This window comes from Symphalangus syndactylus, chromosome 9 (assembly GCF_028878055.3).
Source record: "Symphalangus syndactylus isolate Jambi chromosome 9, NHGRI_mSymSyn1-v2.1_pri, whole genome shotgun sequence".
NCBI lineage: Eukaryota > Metazoa > Chordata > Mammalia > Primates > Hylobatidae > Symphalangus > Symphalangus syndactylus.
Window position 1 is genome coordinate 17,978,979 of NC_072431.2, and position 24,179 is coordinate 18,003,157.

Here is a 24,179-nt window from a genome sequence, read left to right on the forward strand (position 1 = left end):
CAGAGAGGGTGGGGCCTCAAAGCCCGATCTAAACGAGACGCCGTGTTACGTCATCGCCAAGCGACTAAAGCTGGAAGGGAGGGGGCGGGGTTGTGAGCAAACCTCGGTGGTGGTGGTGGTGGTGGGGCGGCCTGAGAAGATATCATGGCTGCTGCCACGGAGCTTAGTCGCCCGAGCAGCGGTGACAGGAGCCTGGAGCGAAGATGCAGTCCCCACCTCTCCCGAGAGGTGCTCTACGAAATCTTTCGCTCCCTACACACCTTGGTTGGACAGGTGAGAGGTGGCCTGAGGGATTGGGAATATGGAAACCATCCGATCCTTCCCCACCGTTCTTTTCCTCTAGCAGAGGCCGGCGGCAGCTAGGCCTGCAGAGGTGTGGGATGCGGTCCCCGAAGCCGAGGTCTGGAAGGAGCCCGGGCCCAGCCGCCTCGGTCGGAATGAGGAGGACGGCGGTACCGGTTGCAGAGTCGTTTACTTTGCAGCTGTCCTCCCCAAGAGTGGGTGAGGTTGGCCTAAGTGAAAACCCAGCTCCGAGAGAGGCAGGCTTCCAAGCCTAGAATGAATGTGGAAAAGCTTCACTGCGAGTTTAGGAGGCGCCTAGCGTTCAGGGTCCCTTTTCCTTCAGCTTACTCTTTATGGGAGTTGGTTGGTCAGTAGGCCTGAGATTTATAGAGAAGCGCGCGCTTATTAGCTTTTTTTGGTGGGGGAGGGAGTAATTTGTTCTTATGAGTTACTTGGTTTTGTTTATTTCTTTTTTCCTTCGGGCTGTTTTGTGCATCTATAACCCTTTCAAATGGGGAGGAAAGTAAAAGGAATTCATTTAAAATACTTCTAGCGTAAAGTTGGTTGAGTTATCCATCGTTGATGCTGTTTGCGTTAGAACTGTCGTTATTTAACTATTAACTAGTTTGACTGGCTGATAAGTCGCTTTTGCAGAAATGTCACAGTAAAATTGGTTTTAAATTGAAGTGGGCTTCTTCGATCAAGTCACTGTTTCGTTTCATGGTGTAAAATTCAAGTTTTAAATGAGAAACAATTTAAAAGTATGCTTGTTTACCTGCCTTTTAAAAGGAAATATTTTCTATCTTACATAGACCATTTTCTAGCCGTAAAAGTTTGTTTTGGGGCTGGTACTAGCGCAAGTGGACACAGCAGGCATTTGTGTCAAAGATAATGGTAAATTCCTATGAAAATAGTACATTTGTCTGATTTGTGAAAATTATTTTTAAAGCCTTGAGTAGATAGAGAATCAGTCTTTTAAAAAGTTACTATTTTTAAAAATCATAGTATGTTGTGTCTTACCAAGAACATTACTGTAAGTTAAACGGTTTTATGTAATAACGCAATTATTAATGGAGTCTGCTTAAAGATATAATTTTTAAATTCAGTTGTTTGCCAAGTACTTACCAAAAACATTTTTTAAAGACTTGGGGTGTTTTGTTATTAACATTCCATTCTTAAGACCCAAGACCTTTAAATGGTTTAAAGGTTAGAGAACTTTTTATGGCGACGTTGGAACTTAAGTTTATTTTATAATGTCAAGTTGAAAAAAGTTTATGCTCACCTATTAACAGAAGATGGAATATTTTTTAAAAACACTGAGCAATGATTTAAACGTTTCTTTTGAAATATTTTGCATACTGAATTTTTCAAACTCTAGAAAATTTTAAACATTCAAGTACTGTACAAGTAAAGAAGTGATTACAATTTACTTATGTCACCTGTCAAAAATGTTGACAGTAAATATTTGGTTACTTTACCATGACACAGTGAAGGGATCTCCTATACAAGTGTCACAAATATGATTGTTTCATCAATGAAATGCGAACTGTTTTCATAATACTCTATATTTTGAGAAGTGTTGAGTGAAAATCAGAGTTCCATACTTATAAAATTGCCCCCAGGGAAATCAGTATTTTCTTTTGCAACCACTTTAAAGGATTTTTAGAATGTATGTTGTAACATGCCTAACTTCATCCTGTGTCATCCCTAAGTATCATTGTATCATTAGATCTCCTCAGTAGGAAACATAAAACTGAATGTTAAAAATAATTTTTTACTTAAGATCACAAAATTTACTAATTTTAACCATTTTGCTTGCCTCTGGATGGTCCATCTTACCAAGCTAAACAATTATTTATTTTTAGCTTGGGTTTTTGTATTAATTTAGTAAAGTTTTTACTGAAAATATATATTTAAATAGTCTATATTAATAGCAAACTGATAGAGATTTTCGAGTGAGTGGTTTACTTTTCCAAGTTCTGAAAAGCAAAATGCATAGAATTCATATTACTAATAATGAATTTGTTGAATGAATAGTTAGATGTATTAGGACAGTTTTAAAATTAATTTGTGACATTATGTGGTTTTCTTAAAAGACTAATTATTCTTAATTGCACTTGAAGCTTATGTAATTCTGCTGAATTGAAATGAGAATATGAACCAAACGTTAAGACTTATTTTTCTATAAGTTATTTTCTCTAGAAAATATGATACTTCGGTTGAGGATTTGCCTGCTTTATCCCCAAGCTGTATTCTTAAGTTTTCTGTAGTCAACTATAGATCTCCTTGAAGACTATGAAAGTACATTAATGGGTTACTTCCATACATAATACAGGCTGTTGTCTAACAAAATCTTTATAGGAATTAAAGTAATATAAATTAATGCATTAACTTTAACATACAATCTTAATATATTCTAGTCTTTGCCAGTGCAGCCTACATGAAATTTCATGTCTCTTTATACTTGTCTAGTATGGACTTTTAAATGCTTCCATTCTCATCTTCAAAGGGCAGTAAATTTCTGTCACATAGTATTTATTCAATATGTTATCTTTTTATTGGTAACCTTACATCTTTTTGATCTTTGTACAGTGATTCATCTTTTTTATTATAATTGTGACTCATAAAATCTGTACTTGAACTCATGTAACACCTTTATTTTGTAGAAAAGATGACTCATTTTGAATAAGTTATGTTAACTTGATTCTACTATCAAGTATATTCTTATACTATGCTGTAAACACATGTCCCTAGAAAAGTTTATGATGGTTCACTTTTATTCACTCAAATGACTGCAGATGGGCACTCTCATTGTAAAATTTTCACTCATTTTGATAATAATCTTATATTCAGGTTCTTGGTAGTTTTCTGGGTATGGTTTTATTCTATTAGATCACCAACTGATAGAAATTTCCATATAATGAGCCGTCACATCTTAGCATTTAGCAAAAGATCTGGACATTTCATCCAGTCTGACAACTTATTTCACTATGGTGGAGAAGTCTTTGTTTTTCAGCTTCAGACTTCCATAGCTAAATAATAGTTTTTTATTTGAAATAAACATGTTGCCATTTATCCCTACACTTTATATGTATGAATAATCTTGACTTTTAAATTAGTTTAAAAACTGGTTAAAAATTAAAAAACTAAAAATGTGATTTGGAGGACGTCAGAATAATGATATATTTCTGATATGTATTTGTGTACATACTTAAAGAGAAAGATGCATGTTAAAACTTTCACAAAACACTTGTACTTCCTCTCTTTAAGGCTCTGAGCTAGAAGTAGTAGGATTCTGAATAGGGCAAGCCTATATTGGACTCCATCCAAAGGTTTGCATATATTGAAGTATCAAAAGAGCCTTCATCTTTTCATCTTTCATGAATGGTTTTACCTCTAAAATGGTCCCGTTACACAGACCCAAGAATAGAATTTGAATGACATGTCATTTTGTTTTTGTTTTTTTATGAAAATCTGTAGCTTTCTTGGCCTTTTAAAATGGTAACTGGGTAGAGCATTTCAGTGTATTATTAAAAACTTGATAACTTAGAGCAAAATAGACCCGTTACTCTAGAAATCTTATTTTTGTGACAATTCCATATGTACAGCTTAATCGTGTAATTTTTGTGATGTTGCTGGTTTGCCCCTTTGAAGCTTAACCTCAGAGATGATGTGGTGAAAATTACAATCGATTGGAACAAGCTCCAGAGCCTCTCGGCATTCCAGCCTGCATTGCTCTTTAGTGCACTTGAACAACACATTTTATATTTACAGGTAAATTTCTTGTTAGAAATGATAACGCGATATTGAAAATAGAAATTGATTGTGGTTAAATTAGTTGGAGTATTTGACAGTTCTAAACACTATATTAATAGTGTTGCTAATAAAAGGTTATTTACATCCGGATTTAATCTAAATCTGTTAATTTCAGTAGTGATCAGGACAGTTAAGGGAATGTATCCCAAAAGACCAATGTGGGTATGAGAGTGAATGAATGCAATTCTATTCAATTCTAGACCTGCACTGAAAATTCAATACAATTCCATCTATGGTGGGTTATAATTAAGCAATAAGACACGGCAGGTGTGTGTCATGCTATGATAATGATTCCATGCCTTGGGTGAGTTTGGAGGCTCATGGAGTGCTTTCAGTGGTTCAAGAAGGGGCATTATCCCAGCATGACACATCCTGGAGTGTCTATTGCAATTAAACAGTTTCAGCATAGTTTTTAAAAAGAAAGTAATTTCTATGACATTAATGTCTCATCTTAGTAAGTAGCCAGTCACTATTTTATCATTTCTTTTCCTTAACAGTTTGAAATAATTCATTCTTTATATTAGAAGTTAATATTGAATCGGTATTTATAATAGTGTTGTTAGATTTTTAAATATTTCATGTTAATAACTGAACAGTATTATGACCTTGCTGGTTTCTAATTGAACATCTTTGCAATTATAATTGATGTAAGTTTGCAGTTTATCTCTAATCAAAGTGTAAAATGTGAAGTGTCAGGAAGATAAGTGGAAGAACTGTTTGGATTGGTCAGTTTACTGTGATTAAGGTGTTATAAGGTTTCAAAAGAGTAGTATAGCAAACAATGGAAGCAAAATTGTGGGTATGAAAAAAATAATTGGAACATTATTAGTATTAGTGTGTTTTGACTAATGGAATAGGCATTAATTTTCAGCCCTCCATTCATTGACTTTGTGGGAAATTTTAACTGTTTCATGTTAAAAGTAATAGTTAACCTTGTTTTTAAAGGGCAGAGCAGTGAGCTGTAGAACTCAAATGAGACCTAATTGTGGGCAGTGGGAGAGGGGAACAGTAAATGATTAATATAGTTTATATTCTACAACAGGGGTTTTCCCCCTGTAGTATAGTGATAGGCCTCTGCCTGTTTTCAGCTATAGATCTTTTTTTTTCTTGTTCGTTTTCTTTTTTTTAATTTAATTTTATGACCAAAAGATATCTTGCCATGTCAGGAAAAGTCTGAGTGTTCACTCAGCCTAACACCTATATATTTCGTGTCTAAGCTTCCTCATTCACATTGGCCAACTGCAGTTTCAAGTGGAGAATCTCCAGTGATATAGTGATAATGCAGGGCTTTGCTGAGTGAGAGCACTAGCTCTTGTGTTAAGGAGGAAAAATACTAAGCCTTAGTGTTCTGAGGAGGCATTTGAATGACATGTTAATTAAGTGGCATTGGTGCCAGAGGCTGAAGGCTTTGATTTGGCACAAAATAAAAGATGAGTGACAGAATGATTCTTTCAAAGAAAATTTTAAATTTCCTTAGGTTTTCTTTTCTTTTTTCTTTTCTTTTTTCCTCTCTCCTTTTTAAAAAAACAAATTTATAGCAAATGATAATGGTTACAATAGCAGAGAATAGTAAATACTTATGTGTGGTCAGATCTATGTGTCCTGCTATACCAAATTTTTATATTTATTAACTGATATTAAGTATTTCATTTACTTAGCAGAAACTTATGTAAATATATTAAGTGTGTAATTAATTTTGGTCAGATTGAGCCTCAGCAGATGGAATTGTGTTGTTCTTAGCCTTTTTTAGCAAAACTTCAGTCTCCGATTAAAGAGGAGAATACAACTGCTGTTGAAGAGATAGGAAAAACAGAAATGGGGAACAAAAATGAAGTAAATGACAAATTTTCCATTGGCAACCTACAAGAGGAAGAAAAGCACAAAGAAAGTGATTTAGGAGACGTGAAAAAGACACAGATCCATTTTGATCCAGAAGTAGTTCAGATAAAGGCTGGAAAAGCAGAAGTAAGAAGATTTTTTGGCGGGGGCGAGAGGGTATTATGTTAAAAAATCTTATGTTTACACTGTTAAAACTTGTTGTTTGTAGATTGACAGACGAATATCTGCATTTATTGAAAGAAAGCAAGCTGAAATCAATGAAAACAACGTCAGGGAATTTTGCAATGTTATTGATTGTAATCAAGGTAACTACCTAGAAATTAATTTTCATAAGGTTTTAAGCACAATTTTTATAGTTGGTCTAATCTTTTATTTATTTTTTTAAATGAATAGCTTTAAGAACACAATTCAATTTATTTCACGGATTTAGTAATTAAGACAGTAGCGTTTCCTTCTGCTTAATTAATAGACTATATTGCAAACTGGTTTTCATTTTGGTTATGCAAAGTAAATGCTAACATTAAAAGTGTTTATCACAGGTGAAGATTATTTTAAAGTACCTTTAGGAAATGAAGGTGAAGTATGAGTGAGAAGGTTGATCAATCTCACTAGTAAAAGGAACTGAGCTCTGAATTTCCAACTTATACATGTACTGTGAAATCATGATGTTAATACATAAGTGAACTTGGTAAAGTTAATATTCCTCCAGAGGGAGCAGTTTTCTCACTACTCCTGAGCTGTTTGAAATGTCCTGTGTCACGATACAACCAATTTAACATGAAGACCATGGTGTCTTGCTTTCTTCCTTTCTGCCATAGTGCATACATTTGCTGTTTTTCATCTGATTCTCCTTTACCTCTCTACTTGATGCTATAGTACATTTACAAATCTGCAAGTATGCTGCAGAATACAAAATATTGCAAAGCAGTGCCATAGATTATACTCAGGCACCATAGTAATAATCAGAACAAGTAGTTCTTAGGAAAAATTATGGAGAAGAGTTCATAATTGTAATGAACATGTTTCTTGTTGCCCCTAATATGGCTAATTATGAACATAGAATTGTCAGATGAACCTAGAAATGACTCATATCACATTGGTACGCTGATTCTCTTAATGAAATAATATAGGCTGGTATTGGGTCCTGAATTTAGCTGTGTGCTACTATTAACATTACACATGTGCATCTCTATATTTGGTATATTTTCCTATTAGCTTTTCAGAACAGGTGCAACAATGGCAAAATCTCAGGTACTACAACCAACTACAAGCCACTATGAGAAAGGGTTTGTTGAGAGAGCAAGCACATGTTTCACTAATGTTATTCCTCTGTTCTCCCTGCTAACTCTATTATTATAAACCACCAGGGGATAGAAATTGACAAGAATTGAAATGCTCAGCAGGATTCCTTGGCCCATTCAATTCCTTGCTGGCTCAAAACAGTGCTAGCAAGAATTGCTGTGGAGAGTGACTAGCACTCATACACTCACACCATGCTGAATTTCTCACTGATGGGTCAGTTAATCTATATGTTTGGAATATAGTTCTGGAATGGATGATAGCTTCTTTTTTTAACCCTTAGCCCCATGAAGTGGTAGGAAGAGAATGGAGAAAGGATGGCTCTTTAAGCATATTTTGAGGTGCCTCCAAAAAAAAAAAAAAAAAGGAAAGATGACTGTTTAGTCTCTAGATATAAAAGCTAAGTGGATTTGGAATTTTATGCATACTATTTGATTTATCAACAGAACTATTAAAGAAAGTTCAACTGAAAAAATATAAATGTATTTTAATATGTTAGTGTGTTCCTTTTAATACCTACAAATTTAACCTAACTATAAGCAGTGGAATTTTTAAAAATCAAATATCATAGGGGGGAAAAAAGAATTTTTTTTTTTTTTAAGAATCTCATTTACCAGCCATTTTTTACAAAATATTCAGGGGGATTTTACAGGAGATTTACTGCCAATGTGTGGCTTTTAAACATTATTTCAAACGTAAGTATATATTATTACTATGTAGTATCATGTTAATATATAACAATTATGTTAATATTAGTTGTATTATATGTTAACATCTTTCCAATTTCCCCCCTTTGTAATTTATGCATTGATAACTTAATTTGAAAGAAACTATACTTTTCAGCTTGGAAAAAAAATAGGAACAAATTTTCACAATAGACCTTTCCTAAAATGAAACTTTTTTGAAAAGTGGTAGGATGAGAAGAAGTAGATGACTTTTGTGATGAAGGGTTTTTAAAATGAGCACTGGAAATCTAGGTAGAGTGGAAATGTATGTGTACTTGAGGTTTCGAGGTCATCTTTGTGGAGTTGTGAAAAATGTGTTCATTATATAATTCTTTTTGTTGGGTGTTCACTAATTTGATCATTAAAATAAAAAATGCTGAATTAAAAGAATTCTAGTAAAAATGATGAGTTTTATTTCTACGATGAAGTAGAATTTAAATACTCTATAGTAGATTATTTTCTCCAGTGGCCCTAATAGTGACATTGGTTTTCAAAATTGTATCAATTTGTGCCACTTAATGTTGATGGCTTTTCTGTATATAAATCTGAACATTAGGTAAGAATATTAGATACTGTGATAAATTTTGACAGGTAAAGGTCACTAAATTCTATCCTGTGTGTGATAGTAATTTATTGTTACTTTTATTTATTAAAATTATTATGAGTAAAATGTTAATATGAATTATTGAAAGTTTATTAAAATCTCATACATTTGAAGGGAAGAATATATTTAAACTTATATTTATCTAAATTCTCCTTAGAAAATAGTTGTGCAAGAACTGATGCGATTTTTACCCCTTACCCCGGATTTAAAAGTCACGTAAAGGGTAAGTAACCACCACATGACATCTGAGTCACTGACAGAAGTCTAGATTATTAGCAAAATGGAATAGATATAACTTTCCCATCTAAATTTTATTTTAAAACCAAAACATCTTGCTGTCCTTCATACTTGTGGTTAGATGGTCTTTATGAGAAAAATATAAAGTGCTGTTAGGGAATAAGAATTTCTGATTTTTGAAATATAATGTATATAGGCTCAAAAGTTTCTTAATTTAGTTTCTAGAGTTGTGAATACATACGGACCACAGACTAGACCTGAAGGAATTCCAGGGTCAGGGCATAAACCTAACAGCATGCTTCGAGACTGTGGTAATCAGGCTGTAGAAGAACGACTACAAAATATTGAGGCCCACTTGCGGTTACAGACAGGTAAGCAAAGTGCTAAGTGGTACCTCATAATGAACCTTTGCAAATGGTTAAAAAATTGCAGTTCATGTAATCACCAAATTTTCATTTAGCTCCTAACATTTCTTGAACAGTAAGTGCCAGTCACTCAGAAAGTGTTATGTATATGTCAGTTCACTTAAAAGGTCATAGTACCCTTTTGAGGTGTTGTTGGTGTTATCATTGTACAGATAAATAAATTGAAGTTTAAAGAGCCCAAGCAAACATGCCTAAGATAGTAAGTGACAACTCTTTTAAAAAAAAAAAAAAGAAAGAAAGAAAGAAAAGAGATAGTCCAGTCTTGCCCAGGCTGGACTTAAACTCCTAGGCTCAAGTAATGCTCCTGCCTCAGCCTCCTGTGTCAATGGAACTACAATCATGTGCCACTGCACCCTGCTCAAACCCAAGTCCTCACTGGGTGCAGAGCCTGAGTCTCCCTCTCCATTTAGTCACCATGTCTGTTGATTCTGTTTTCTAAATAAATACCTCTCAAATCTGCCCACTTCTGTCTTATCTCTGCTGCTACTACCAGAGTTGAAGCCACTGTGATATCTGGCTTGGACTGATGGAAGGATATTTACTGGTTTCTTTGCCACTAGACTTCCTCTAGGTCATTCTCTGCCCTGTGGCCAGATTGCTTTTTCTAAAGCTCAAGTTTGATCTTGTTTCTTCCCAGCTAAAAATGTGGAGATTGGGATTGGAGGGAGTTGTAATTTTAAGTAGTATTGTCCACATCTGTAGTTCCAGCTACACCTCTGGGCTTCCCATCTCCCACTCGTTTTGCTGCTTTAGGATCTTTATACTCATGCCCTTCTGTCCATGCCTTTTCTTCCTAATCCTAGACCAGTGCAGATTCACCTTTTGTATAATCTTATATAGCATCTGGTATTCCCTGCTCCCCTTTAAAGCAGTTATCATGGTTCTGTTTGTTTAATTCTGTCTCCTGCTAGATAGTCCGTGAGAGTGCACTATGTCTGTCATATTCATTACTTTGTATCTATTACAGTGCCTGGCACAAAGCAAGTGCTCAAATGTTTATTGAATGAACAGTTGCTCATTTCACCTTTGCAGATATATGTACGGAGGGACAGAAAGTTAGTGTTTGACTCTCTCAGGGTGGGTCAAGGGATGATGGCATCCTAATGAAGTGACATTTGAGGCCTTCAAGGATTAGTAGGAATTTTCCAGAGCAAAGCATTCCCAAAAGAGGGAACAGCGGAAGCAAAGCATTCCAAAAAGAAGAAACACCATTTGCAAAAAAGGACAAAAATACAAAATATGGTTCAGGAGATACCTGAATCCAGTATAGCTGGAGTATACTAGCTATCTGAAGCTATACTAGCCAGGTGAAGGTAGAAGAAGAAAACAGAATGAGTAAGTCTTTGAGAGTAATAAGACACTGGCATTAAGAATTAATCTCCTCCCTCAGAAGTGGATGGGTTTAAAATGCCACTGTATAAAAGGATTGACTGGTTAAGTCTCTAATAATAGTATGAAATAGTTAATTTTTTGGAAAAATATCTGTTGAATGCTTACTATGCTCCAAGCACTATTTTAGGCACAAGGGATACTGAGATGATATAATCATAGTCCCCAGCTTCAAAGACTTTATAATCTAGATGAGAAAAACTCTAGTGAAGTAGAGTTTTAAAGGAGTAATGAAAGGCTGGGTGTAGTGGTGTGTGCCTATAATCCCAGTTCCTTGGGAGGCTGAGGGGGGAACAGAGCTTGAGTCCAGGAGTTTGAGACCAGCCTGGACAATATAGTGAGAGTCTGTCCCAAAAAACTCAGGAGCACTGAAGAATGGTGGGGGCACAAGGAGCCTTTATGCAAATGAAGAGGTTTAGGCAGTGCCTGCATCACCCAATGAAGCTTGAACTGGCTCTTGAAAGATAACAGAAGTAAGGCAGAGGACATTGTAGGTAAAGGGAGCAACAAGAGCAAAATCAAATGATTAAGTTAACTTATTTAAGAACAAGGACAACCAAGGTCCTAAGATTTTTTAAAATCCTCAAAATTTTTAGAATTTTTATACATAACAAGTTGACAATTTTGATATAAAAATGTATCCATATTCTTTAATTGCATAATGATTGGCTAATCATGTATTCATTCGGTCAGTAAATATTAAGCACCAGCTTTTTGCCATGGATTGTAGTCTTATGAACTGATGCTTCCTAGGTTTGTGCAGTGCACAAGCTGCACAGCCCTACCTAATGAACAAAACAGATAAAACTCTGTCCTCTTGGAGCTTACATTAGAATGGGGAAACAAACAATACAGAAAGAAAATATACTGAATGTTGGGTAGTAGTAATGGAATGGAGAAAATTAAGGTAAGAAGGATAAGGGAGTGCTGGGTAGGGGAGTGGTAGTACTGGTATTTTTAACAGGATAGTCAGAGAAGGCGTTACTGATAAGGTAACTTTTGAGCCAAGACTTGAAATTGACTTGGGATTATGACGGTAGAGGGAACCAGCTAAAGCTTACAGGGTGCTTGGCCTCTTTGAATAACAGAAAAAAGTAGTCAAATGGCTGGAACCGTGTGGGCATAGGGAGAATATCCACATTGTGTATGGCCTTGTAGGCCATTGTGAGGGCTTTGGTATTTAATCTGAGTGAAATGATCAGGTATTGGAAGGTATTTAATCTGAGTGAAATGATCAGGTATTGGAAGTATTTAATCTGAGTGAAGTGATCAGGTATTGGAAGCAGAGAAATGATGTGATCTAACTTACATTTTTAGAGGATCACTGGCTCCCGTGTCGAGAATACACTCTATGGAAGCATGGCAGAAACAGGGAGACCAGTTTGGGAGTTGCGATAATCCAGGGAGAGGTGGAAGTGTCTGGACCAGAAAGGCCACAGTGTGGAGGGGGTGAGAAGTAGAAGGATTCTTGATATAATCATAAATTTAAAATTTGAGTGGCCATAATTTACTCTCCCCCTCCTCAGAAAGTTAGTTTAGAATTATGTATGGTAAAGCCCCTTTTTTACATTCTTTTAGGTCAAAGGAAAAAATATGGCATGTAGGGAGAAATATTAATTGAAGAATATGACATATTGCAACCACTGCATTGAATTATCGTCATTTGTCACTATGCGTTTTTGTCCTCCCATGTAACTACAAAGCTATCAGAAATATAAATTGTTCTATATGGAAGCTATTCAATATCTTGTAAAATGAATTTAACATGAAACTCCTAGAATATAGGAAGCATAAATGGGGTTTGGAGAGAGGAAATGTAGTACAATATGTCCGATAGTGTATAATACAAAAATATGACCTAAGGACTTCATTCTGTTTTACTTTTGTTTTTTATTTTCTTAAGTATTTTCCATTCCTTTGCATAAGTGTCTTTGCATGGTATTTTAAGAATAAAAATTGTGAGAAGAAAGAATTATTCAATAGTATCTCAGAATTTTTTTTTAATGTATTTAGGTGGTCCAGTGCCAAGAGACATTTATCAGAGAATTAAAAAACTTGAGGATAAAATCCTTGAATTGGAAGGCATCTCTCCTGAATATTTTCAGTCTATAGTGAGTATAAGTGTCTTTTAAAAATAAATGAAAATGTTATTGTATTCTGGATTCTTTGTGGTTTAACAGTCACTCATTGATCTATAAGCAAAACACTTTTAATAATTCAAAGATGAATGAACACAGTCCTGTGTAGGGGATATATCTAGTTCCTTAAAAACTCTGGTTCTGAATATTTTTAAAATTTAGAATTTGTAAAAAGGGATACTTCTATTATATATTACCCACATTCTCAAACTTAGGCCATTTTCATGGCATAGTAAGTCAGCCTGGGTGGTGGTTGGGCCTGTCACTCTAAACTTGCTACCTTGTAAAACAGAGGCTTCCTCTGTAACCTTGCTCTTTCAGTGATCCCTCTGCCTCTTTAATCTCTCTTCCCCAACAGGCTCCTTCTCTCAGCTCATATGCAGTTAATACTAAGCAAACACACACCTCAAGCTGCCACTCTTACTCTTTACCTTAACCACTAGACTTTCTATGTTTTTGTAATTCCTTAACTCTAGCATTCATTCATTCCTACCCCTTTTTCCAAGAACATTAAGAAACAGTGTTGTGCTGGTAAGTTAGTATCTTTAGCACATCAACATTTTTCAGAAAAATGATCCTGAGCTCATTGTGTTTTTGTCAGTCTTCTGAGGTGATTATATATAATAGCTGCCTTCTCTAAGTTTTGTTTTTTTTTTAAAGCAGTACCATATTAGAACTAAAATAATATCAAAGTGAGATTATACCAAAACTCCTATTTCTGAAAAATTATGTGAGATAGCCCATTTTAGCATGGATCATATAAGTTAGTGGTGAAAATATATTTAAAATTTATTTTAGATATGACAGCAATCTTCCAAAGTTATAGATTGAGTATTAGAGTGAGTTACAGAAAAGAAGTATTTCCAGAAGAAGAAGGCAGGTTCATGTAACAAAAGGGAGCAGCAAGTCCTAAATGACAAAATTTCAGAGAAGAGTTTTAGTGATTTACTGCTCTCAAATGTAAAATGAGGTTTATAAAAATAGTAAGGGCTGAAGCAAAGATCAAATGAGATAATGCCGATCAAACACTTAGCATACTGCTTAGCACATGGTAAAAACCTCATTGGCATTTATTTAGTTTTAAAACTACAAAGTAGCTGCATAAACATGGAAAAGTCACTCTATTCCTCTGATCTTCAAGTTGTCTAATTTTAGAAAATGTGTTGGTTGTACTACATAATTACAAAGGTCTTTTCACTTTTAGGATTATTCTTTGAATGTCTTCCTAGGAAACTTCACAAAGATTTTTAATGACTTTTCCTACAGTAGTCTACCATAAGTTTCTCCCATTCTAACTGCCTTCATTAAAGAAGGCAATAACCTAGGAAAGTTATTTTTCTATTTCAACCTTGTTAATATAATTCTTATTAACAATAGAACCGATCTTACAATAGAGTATAGTAAAATCAGATGCCTCCAATGAGAACTTGCTGCAGCATCATTCCTCTCTTCTCTCTGATTCTGATTTATAAAAACTTAACATAGGCCAGATGCAGTGGCTCACACCTGTAATCCCAGCACTTTGGGAGGCCAAGGCGGGCAGATCACCAGAGGTCGGGAGTTCAAGACCAGCCTGACCAACATGGAGAAACCCTATCTCTACTAAAAATACAAAAAAATAAAAATAAAAAAAGTAAGCCGGGCATGGTGGCACATGCCTGTAATCCTAGCTACTTGGGAGGCTGAGGCAGGAGGATCACTTGAACCCAGGAGGCTTAGGTTGCGATGAGCCAAGATCGCGCCATTGCACTCCAGCCTGGACAACAAGAGCAAAACTGTCTCAGAAAAAAAAAAAAAAAAAACTTATAGATATGTTTAACAAAAGAACAAGCCCTCCACATCATAATCTTTTTGTTTTGTTTTGATCTGTTACCGATAGGATAGAGTGGGTAAAGAGGTAGAAGTAGCCAAATTGTTAGGACCTTAAGTGCTATGCTCAGAAGTTTAAAATCTATTTTCCAGGCAGGGAGCAGGGGGAATCTACTGAAAGCATTTGAGCAGAGAAGTGATTTGTGAACACGATATTTAGAAAGATTTATCTAATACAGTTGTGGGAGACAAAAGAGAGAAATTAAGGACAAGGAGATGGTATTATGCTAGCTTAGATGTGACGTTAGATCCTAAAATAGGGACATGAGTGAGAATGGAAAAGATTAATGCAAGTAGGGAAAAAAAATGGACAAATACTGATGTTTGGATGTGGAAAGAGACAGAGAACAAGGATAGAGTCCAGTTTCTGGTTGGAAAAATGATACCATCATTGATAGAAATAAGAAAATCTAGAGAGAGAGATACTTTTGTGGGAAATGTGAATTTGAAGGCAGAGGAGGTTATGAAGGTAAAAATACCAGGTAAGCTTTTTGAGATATAGCACTTACACTTGGGACAATTGGGAGAGTCTCTGTAGTGGTGAGAGTCCATCGATGGATAGGAACACAGATTGTCTGAGGCCTGAAGTCTGAAGCTTGGTGACTGCCTAATTTCAGGGGCAGGAAGCATTTGTAAATGTAAACAGAAGATTGGCATATATGTATTAAGCATTCAGAAAAGGATGGATGGTGGCAACCTGTGATAAAACAGGTGCTTTTTAAAAGTTATTTCCAAATATGTTTAAAAAAACTATATATCTTTTAGAAGAACTGCTTCTGGATTAGTGTTGGAAGTGACACATCAAATTAGTAGTGAGCTACAAGGAAGAACAAAACACTGGAAAGGTTTAAACATTCAGACTCATTCTGACCTTTAAGCCTGTGAACATACATGACACAAGCCCTATGGGAAAGAAGATTTCATACTCATCATCCTTCTGTAATAGGATAAATGAGCCAGCTTTAGGAACCTCACTTAGAATACAGTCAGCTCTGAGTGTCCTTGCAAACAGGAGAAGTTGAGCACGTACCTTACAGAGGACATAGTACATTATTCATCACCCTCACCATCATGCTGGGAGTACATGCATGTATACAGAAGAAACTACATATGTAGCACAGTCCTATAGCTTCTAAAGATAGGAAAGTGTTGAGCCCATTCAATTTATTAAGGATTGAACTTTTGTTGGAACTCCTGAACTCTGAAAAGATTTCCATTGAAATATGTTTATTCAGATTCACATGTAGATGAATTCTAAACATGGGGGGCTTCTTGCAATTGGATAGAGATTGATTATCATGGGTAACATTGAAGCGTAGCATAGAAAAACAAATATTTATGGGGAAAAAAGATGTCATTTGTATTTGTTTTATAAAACGTAATCAGATTAGGTAAAGTTTTCATTTTACGACCAGACATAAAACTCCAAAGTAAGTTACAATGTGTATAAAACAGGATTTATGACAAAAGTTAATAATACTTTTTGGACATTTTGATATAAGAGTTCTAAAGATCTTTATTCTTCACATTAGCCATGGAAAGCTTTAAATGTAATATTTTCAAAAGTTTAAGGGCATGGCCTTAACAGTCCATTTAAAAGAATGATCTTTGAGTATCTCCAAAGACTTACTGATTTTAAATTATGATACTTGAAAACAGTAAGCACCAACATGCTTTTACAAGTATATTGTTCATTTTATAGCATTTATCACTCATATGTTTATACATGTTTTTCACTTTATATTTTGAAACTCTCAAGGGCAGGAACTATGTCTTGTTCATCTTTGAGACACAATGTAGTAGATATCGAGTAGATGTGCAAATGAATGGATAGGACTTGGCTGATAGCTCATTATTGGACTTTGAAGGTGTGTTAACTTTGTTCAAAGCACTGACTGAGTGTAATTTTTAGTCCGTAACAGTAACTCCTGGTTCTTAAGGGAAGTATCGGGGGAGGGGAATGCTGAAAACCAGGTCAACATCATGTACACAGGCCATGTGCGTGTGAACGTGTGGTGGGTCTGAAGCATGAGTGAACAACTGGATTCAGCTAGAAAATTAGATTGTAAACATATTTCAGAGGGCCTTGAAGGTCACACTAATCAGTTTGCACTTCTAGTATCATTGGAGCACAATTAAGTTTTAGAAAAAGAGAGAAACTTGCAATTTAGGTCCCTGTCTGGTGGCATTATAAAGTCTGAGTTGGAGTGAAATTGGAGTCAAGGAAACTAGTTTAGGAAACATGTCATTATCCAAGCCAGAGAGAAGGGAAGGTCTGAATCAGGGCTCTGGGACTAGAAGGGAAGAAAAACATTTTAGATACTGCACGCATAGAATCAGTTTCCTTTTACAACTGAAAGAAAGAAAGTAGCCAGTCATGGAAGAGGCCTCCTTACCCTTGAGTTTCCTTAGAGCACCGGTTCCCTGGATTCACATGTGTGTGTGCATGTGCGTGAATGTGTGTATGACAGTCATGCTCTGCATAAGGATGTTTCAGTCAACAGTCAACTGCATATATTACAGTGATCCCATACAATTATAGTATGGTATTTTTACTGTATCTTTTCTATGTTGAGATGTGTTTAGATACACAAATACCATTGTGTTACACTTGCCTACAGTATTCAGTACAGAAACATGCTGTAAGGTTTATATGCTAGGAGCAATAGACTATACCATATAGCCTAGGTGTGTACCATCTAGGTTTCTGTAAGTATACTCTATGATGTTCATACAATGACAAAATTAACACATTTCTCAGAATATATCCCCATCATTAAGCGATGCATGACTAGGAACCTGCTAAGGTAAACTAATGAGTGAGGAGAGACAATTTTGCAGTACCTTTCTCCAGCTCTTTAGTGTGCTGTGCTCTCAACTATTTTCTCTCAGGTACCAAAACCTGTTAAAATGTCCACCTTTTATACTTCTATGCAGATGGGGTTATGTCCCAATAAACCCATCAAAAACTGAAAATATTATTAAGTCTAAAATGCATTCAACACCTCTGACCTACCAAACATCATAGCTTAGCCTAGCCTAAAACATGTTTAGAATGTGTACACTGGCCTATCGTGTACAGTTGAGGAAAGTCACTTGGCAGCACAGTACACTGTAGAGTATCGGGTGTTTACCCTCATACCCCATGGCTGACTGGGACTGACTGGGAGCTTCACTCACTGCCACTGCCCAGCATCACAAGAGAGCATCGTATCACATGTCACTAGCCCAGGAAAAGATCAAAATTCAGCATTTGACGTATAGTTTCTACTGAATGTGTGTCACTTTCACAGCATTGTAAATTTGAAAAACCTTATCTAGCCATCATAAGTCAGGAACTGTACTGAGATTTCCTTATACCTAAAACAAATAGTAAAGTTAATCTAGTGTATCCACGGTAGATATGGTATTTCTAAGTGTTCTTCTTATCAAAATATTCTGCTCAGACCTAAAACAAGGCCAAAAGGCCTCATTTTACTGTTTTTAAGTCAGTGAGCCACTGATGACCTTATTTTCCTCATTCTAATATTTCTTGCTCTGATTACAGTAGTAATCCGATTGTTTAATAGCATAGAAACTATCACTATATTACAGGTTAAATGATAGGAGAACAAGGGGAATTTTTTTTTTAGATGGAGTCTCGCTCTGTCGCCCAGGCTGGAGCGCAGTGGTGCTATCTCGGCTCACTGCAGCCTCTGCCTCCCGGGTTCATGCCATTCTCCTGCCTCAGCCTTCCAAGTAGCCGGGACTACAGGCACCTGCCACGACACCCGGCTAGTTTTTTGTGTTTTTAGTAGAGACGGGGTTTCACCATGTTAGCCAGGATGGCCTCGATCTCCTGACCTCATGATCCACCTGCTTCGGCCTCCCAAAGTGCTGGGATTACAGGCATGAGCCACCACGCCTGGCCAAGGGGAATTATATTTGCATCAAGTGTATAAAAAGCCACCTCTTACGAAGTTAGCAGACTGATCAATCACCAAATTAAATATTGATTCCTTATTTGCCCATAGGCCCTACCACAGGTATCCAGCTTGGTTTGGCAAAGGAAGGAGCATAATTATCTGAGCTCTATTATTTCATAATTACTAATTCTAATACTTAATGATTTCCCATTTATTGTAACTTGATAAGAAGCATACCTAGATGTTCTTTGAATCAACTTTTGACACAAAGGAAAATGTGAGTTTTAATGCTGTCTTTAAAATCTCAATAGTCAGAAATGCTCATGAGAACGTTTTGTCTCTGACATTCACAGTTTCTTTGTCAAATATACTCATTTACTAATTTGCCATTCAAAAGCTAGTGCTTGAGTGAAACTAAGAAAAAGTCTAGAAAGAATTCATTAGGCCAAAGTTTAAAAGGCTCATTAGTGGATCAATGAGAATGTTGTTAGCTTCAGCTAAGAAATTTGAACTCAAAACTGGCTTAAACATTATGTAAATTATAAAATAGGAAGTCCATGGTAGCACAAGCTTCAGATTTAATTGATTCAGTGGCTAAATCATAATTGTAAGAAAATAGGTTTCTTTCCCCTCTTAATTCTGCTTGGTGTTAACTTCTTTCCCAGGCAAATGACAAGATGGGTACAGCACTTTCAGGTGTCTTACCCAGATACAGCAGTATCCTGAGGAACTGCCTTCTTTGAGGGCTTTCTCTCAAAAGAAGTGAGGAAGCTTTTTCCAGAAGCTCTGCTCTTAATCTCCAGCAGAATTCTCCTTTACTCGTTGGCCAGAACTGGACCCATGCCCATTTCAGTCACTGACAAGACCGGGAAGCCATTGACTTGGGCCACACAGAGAAGTAGTGGATAGGTAGCTGCTTGCATAAACAACCACAGTGTCCACTGTAGTCAGTCCAGGGTGTGTGTGTGTGTTTTCACCCCTTGGCCTCATATACCAGATTCCATTTTTCCTTTGTCTGTTGTCACTTCACTTGTTCAATACCCTGGGATGGAAAGGTTATGAAAAAAAACTAAGCAGAAAATCCCCAGAGCACCTCTTTCCGCAATCACTCAGGCTCATTAGAAGCTGGTAATTGATGGGAAAATATGTATTGCCAAGGATGAGCATGTTGCTGCAATATTACTATTATATATTGTTAATGTCATCCTCTTTAGAGGGTAACTTGCAGAATATAAGGTAGATGTTGGTTACAGACAGTAATTGGTATTGGTAAATTGGTTGGCTTTTTTTCTGTCAGGGTTCCCAAGGCTGTATATAATTTGTACAGTATTTTATAAAGAAAACAAAATGATGCTTAGATTTTTCTAAACATTGATTACTTTTTTTTTTAAATCTAGAGCTTTTCTGGAAAAAGAAGAAAAGTTCAACCACCTCAAGTAAGTTACTGCATTTTCATTTTGGTTTCTGAAATAGTTTGATTAGTTTTATACCTTTCTTATTAATAAAAGTTTCTACTACGGTTGCTTTTAGGTCATACCCTGGTAAAATTTAGGACTGAAGAAAAGGGCAGTATAAACTAATATACTTGAATAGAAAAATTATTTTAAGGGCGTGGAATGACTCAGATAGGTTAAATAAATAAAACCTTTGTCCTGCTTTTAGTAGTACCAGGATGTGTCATTCTCAAAGTGCTTAAAAATAGTAAGTGCTCAAGTAATTTCAGTCTCCCCCCATCCCTTCCTTTTGTGAACACTTCTAGTTAGCAGCACCTGGATCAAAAAGGGTGTTTGGCAGAGTTTGACTTCAGCCAGCCCTGTCTAAAGTGCTACTTTACTAATTAGTTGAACCTTAAATAGGCTTTGCTAGAATTTAACAGTGGTAATGTGAACCTAAAGTTGGAGAAAACTTTCTAATTTTTAAGAGTAGCATATTTTTTCTTGTAAAATTCTGAGTAAATTTTTTGATAGCAACTATTTTTTCCAGAAGTAAATGATTGTAGTTGATCCCTCAAGAGAGAATTTCTAGGTATTTTAAGCAGCTATTTTTAAAGTTAACTTTTTTTACTATTGATTATGAAAATAATCAGGTTTTTAAAAGTTATTCTCTTATGTAGTAAACTGTAACACTTTGTTGCTGCTTTAAAAATACAATTCACATAACATAAAATTCATCATTTTAAAGTGGCTGTTAGTATATTCACTATGTTGTGCAACCATCACCCCTAAGTCTAGAACATTTCCATCACTGCCCCCAAAAAACCCTGTATCTATTAGCACTCAGTCCCAATTTCCCCTTCTCTTTACCCCCAATAGCCACTACATAATACTTGTGTCTAAATTAGAAATATTAATATAAGTGAGGGTGTTCACATAGACTTGAATAAATCCAGTTTTTATTGGAAGATAAAAGAAGTGTTTTCTTCACTGTTTTCCACTTCAGGTTAACTTTAGTAATCAACATAGAAAGTTTTCCATTAAAAGGGATAGCTGATGTCTCAAATGATTTTTTTCTCCTGGTAGCAGTATAATTAGCATTTTTCTTCTTCTTTCCAACTTTTACTTAAGCTCAAGGGGTTTTCAGGTTTGTTACATGGGTAAATTGCATGTCACGGGGGTTTGGTGTACAGATAATTTTGTCACCGAGGTAATCAGCATAATACCCGATAGGCAGTTTTTCAGTCCTCTCCCTCCTCCCATCTTCAAATAGGCTCCAGTGTCTAATAATCAGGCTTTTTTTTTTTTTTTTTTAACTTACTGTAAGTATAAAAGGTTCAGGAGAGCTTAGTCATTAGAAAAGAGAAAAAGGAATATTTAAGCCTTGTTATTTTATGCCTTTAAATTTATGATGTAGTCAACATACATAGTTGCTCAGTTTTAAGATTATTCTCATGAGGGAAAAAACCATTTGATCATGCTTTTGAATATTTTAAATATTTATAGTTCATTTGGCACTTTATCTGCATTAAGATACTTCAGAATCTTATTCAGCAATTTGTGTCGTTATTGTTTACAGCAGAACTATTCACTGGCTGAACTTGATGAGAAAATTAGTGCCCTCAAACAAGCCCTCCTCAGAAAATCAAGAGAAGCAGAATCCATGGCAACCCACCACCTTCCATGAAAAACTCCTCTCATCCTTGTCATTTTACTTTTTTGTATACATATGTGTAACTTACACTGTTATTAATTCAACGGATATGTATTTATCAATGTAGACTTCTTTGTGAAGTCAAGGTTTATTTTCACGAGTCCAGCTTGCAGCAAGTAATCTTCAAATATTCCAGTAAGTTTTGAAATAATGAATGCATTGAAAACAGCATTGTTGGAATTTATTCCCTTCTGTTTTAAAGGAGGTATTTTGGAAATTGAAAAACTTAATTTACAAGTGCTGATACATCTTTTTTCTTTTGTGGATCACAGAAAGGAAGATTTATTTTGATATTGATACTTTAAAAGGACTTTATATTTGTAACATTAATGTTAACCAGTTTATTAGTTTAAATCAGTACTTTGCATATAATAAGCATTCAACAAAAATTTATTGACTGAAATGAATTTTAAATGCATGTATGAACTTGTTTTTCTTAATCTTTAAGATGTCAGTATTCATGTAAATAAACAATAGATCCAGCTTTATCCCTTTGACTGTGTGACTTTGAACAATTTACTTAATCTGTCTTTGTCCTTATTTCCCAGTCTGTGAAATGGGAATGACAATAATAGAAACTACCTTATTGATTGATTGTTATGAAGAAGAGGTGAGATCATGCATGTTTGAAACTGTCTATCCCAAGGAAATTGCTCAGTAAATGTTAATATTATAAAACCAGGTCTGTTTTTGGACAGCAATTAGGATATTACAAAGAAATTATAGTACCTCTCTTTTGAGAGCCTCACCTTTACAATACCCCAGTTACATTAGGCAGTATATACATTACCACGGTTACAAATTAAACATTTGAAAGATGCAGCTACAGTTATGTGGAAATTCTTTCATGGAGCAGTTGTTCAGGTCAAGAATTGTTTGGTGGTTCACTCCTGTAATCTCAGCACTTTGGGAGGCTGAGGTAGGAGGATCGCTTGAGCCCAGAAGGTCGAGGCTGCAGTGACGCACTGTATTCCAGCCTGGGTGACAGAGTGAGACCCTGTCTTAAGAAACAAACAAAAAAGGTTTGGTTACAAGAATCAGAAATCTACCAAATAGCTTGGAAAAGAGTTGTTGTTAAAAAGGAGCAGAAATCTGGAACTTTATTGCAGGAAGTACAGTGAAACCCTGTAGGATCTAGAATGTCACCAGCAATTAATCTCTATGTCTGATTGCCTCTCATTCTATTTGTCTCTGTCCTCTACTCACCTTGTTTTCTGCTCTCCCTCTCCCTTTGTCTCTGTCACTCCACCTTTGTTTTTTAAATCTTACACATAATCATCTGTGTACCTACTGTATTATCTTTCTGTGGACTGGTTTCTCTGAAGACCTTTTTATCTCTGCTTCCCCACATGGAGTGACATGTTAGTCCTGTCCTCATTAGTCCTGTCTTCAGAGCCTCGGCTTGTTAATGTGTTTGAGCTGCTATGGTGCAAACTCTGAACTCAGCTCTAGAACTTCACAACTCCAGTGACTGCTGCTTACCTCATGTTTTGTGTTTCTTAGCTCATATTCTCCAGAGATTAAACCAGACTCAATGTGACCAGGCATCTCAGTCAGCTGTGGCCAGATGGGGCCGAACCTCTTCGTAAGAAATTTGCAATGTACACACAACCTTGTGAAACCATTTGTGGCAGCCCTGAAATTGTGGTCACCTCATAGAAAATGTAGGCATTGGAATCATTCCCAAGAAGATAGAGGCTAGGTGGATTCCACCAATGACTTACCACTGTGTTTCATTTCTGCAGAGCAAACTTACCCCTCAAGATGTTCTTTTCTAGCATGATCCCGTATTATAAGTACAGCTACAAATACCTGTTACCCACTCTGCATCTGGTCCGTGTGATCATCATCCTGTCAGAAAGACATCCTCCACATTTAGTGACACATTTTACTATCAGCACACCAGCCATTCAGTAGGGAAAATGAAAATAAAAAATTATCAATTCGAAAAGGAGGCTGACTTGGTGGTAGGGAAGGAACTTAGAAAACAGGATCATACACTGATCACTAGTCCAGACCAATAAATGCCATAAGTCTGTTTCTTGCCTAGGTAATAGAATAACTTCCTAAGTCATGCTCTGGGGGTCCTAGGATATGCTCACTATGATTCCCTCTTTCCATTGTCCTCAGGCCTACCTTCTGAGGGACCTAAGAGAGGAGTCCCCTCTCCACTTGAGTAATTATTGTCTGGTGCCAGCAGCCTTTTCTACTTGAGTCTGGAGCCTGCAGCAGAGGCTCAAGATTCAACACCATCTTGATAGGAGTTGGGAGAGGTACTTGTCCAAGACTAAGGTTCTTCGGGTGATAACTACCCCAGAACATTAGTGGGCTCTCAGTCATTGTCCTGAGTACATCTTTGACTGAAACGTGATGCCAGGAATTTCTGTGGGATAAATTTGCTCCCTTCTTCACAAGGCTGCCTAATGACCTTTTTACCTTCAGGATTTTTGTTATTCAGCTTTCTATTCCCATTGTTTCTAATGGCCTTGTCCTCAAGCAAATAA

At 36.0% G+C, this 24,179-nt stretch overlaps 1 protein-coding gene across 4 annotated transcripts; it reads left to right on the forward strand.

Moving 5' to 3' along the window:
• The first annotated feature begins 39 nt into the window (after nt 1-39).
• Nucleotides 40-22,163, forward strand: MBIP (MAP3K12 binding inhibitory protein 1). Of its 4 annotated transcripts, none has more exons than XM_055291505.2 (9): nt 40-273; nt 3,937-4,056; nt 5,839-6,063; nt 6,146-6,242; nt 8,723-8,788; nt 9,021-9,173; nt 12,630-12,727; nt 19,926-19,964; nt 21,541-22,163. In XM_055291505.2, the coding sequence occupies exons 1-9, from the start codon at nt 145-147 to the stop codon at nt 21,646-21,648; spliced, it is 1,035 nt and encodes a 344-aa protein (XP_055147480.1). In that variant the 5' UTR covers nt 40-144; the 3' UTR covers nt 21,649-22,163. The 4 variants fall into 4 exon arrangements, with proteins under 4 accessions (XP_055147480.1, XP_055147481.1, XP_055147482.1 ...); XM_055291506.2 differs by having other exon boundaries at nt 53-273; nt 21,544-22,163; XM_055291507.2 differs by lacking the exon at nt 12,630-12,727 and having other exon boundaries at nt 53-273.
• The last annotated feature ends 2,016 nt before the right edge of the window (nt 22,164-24,179 follow it).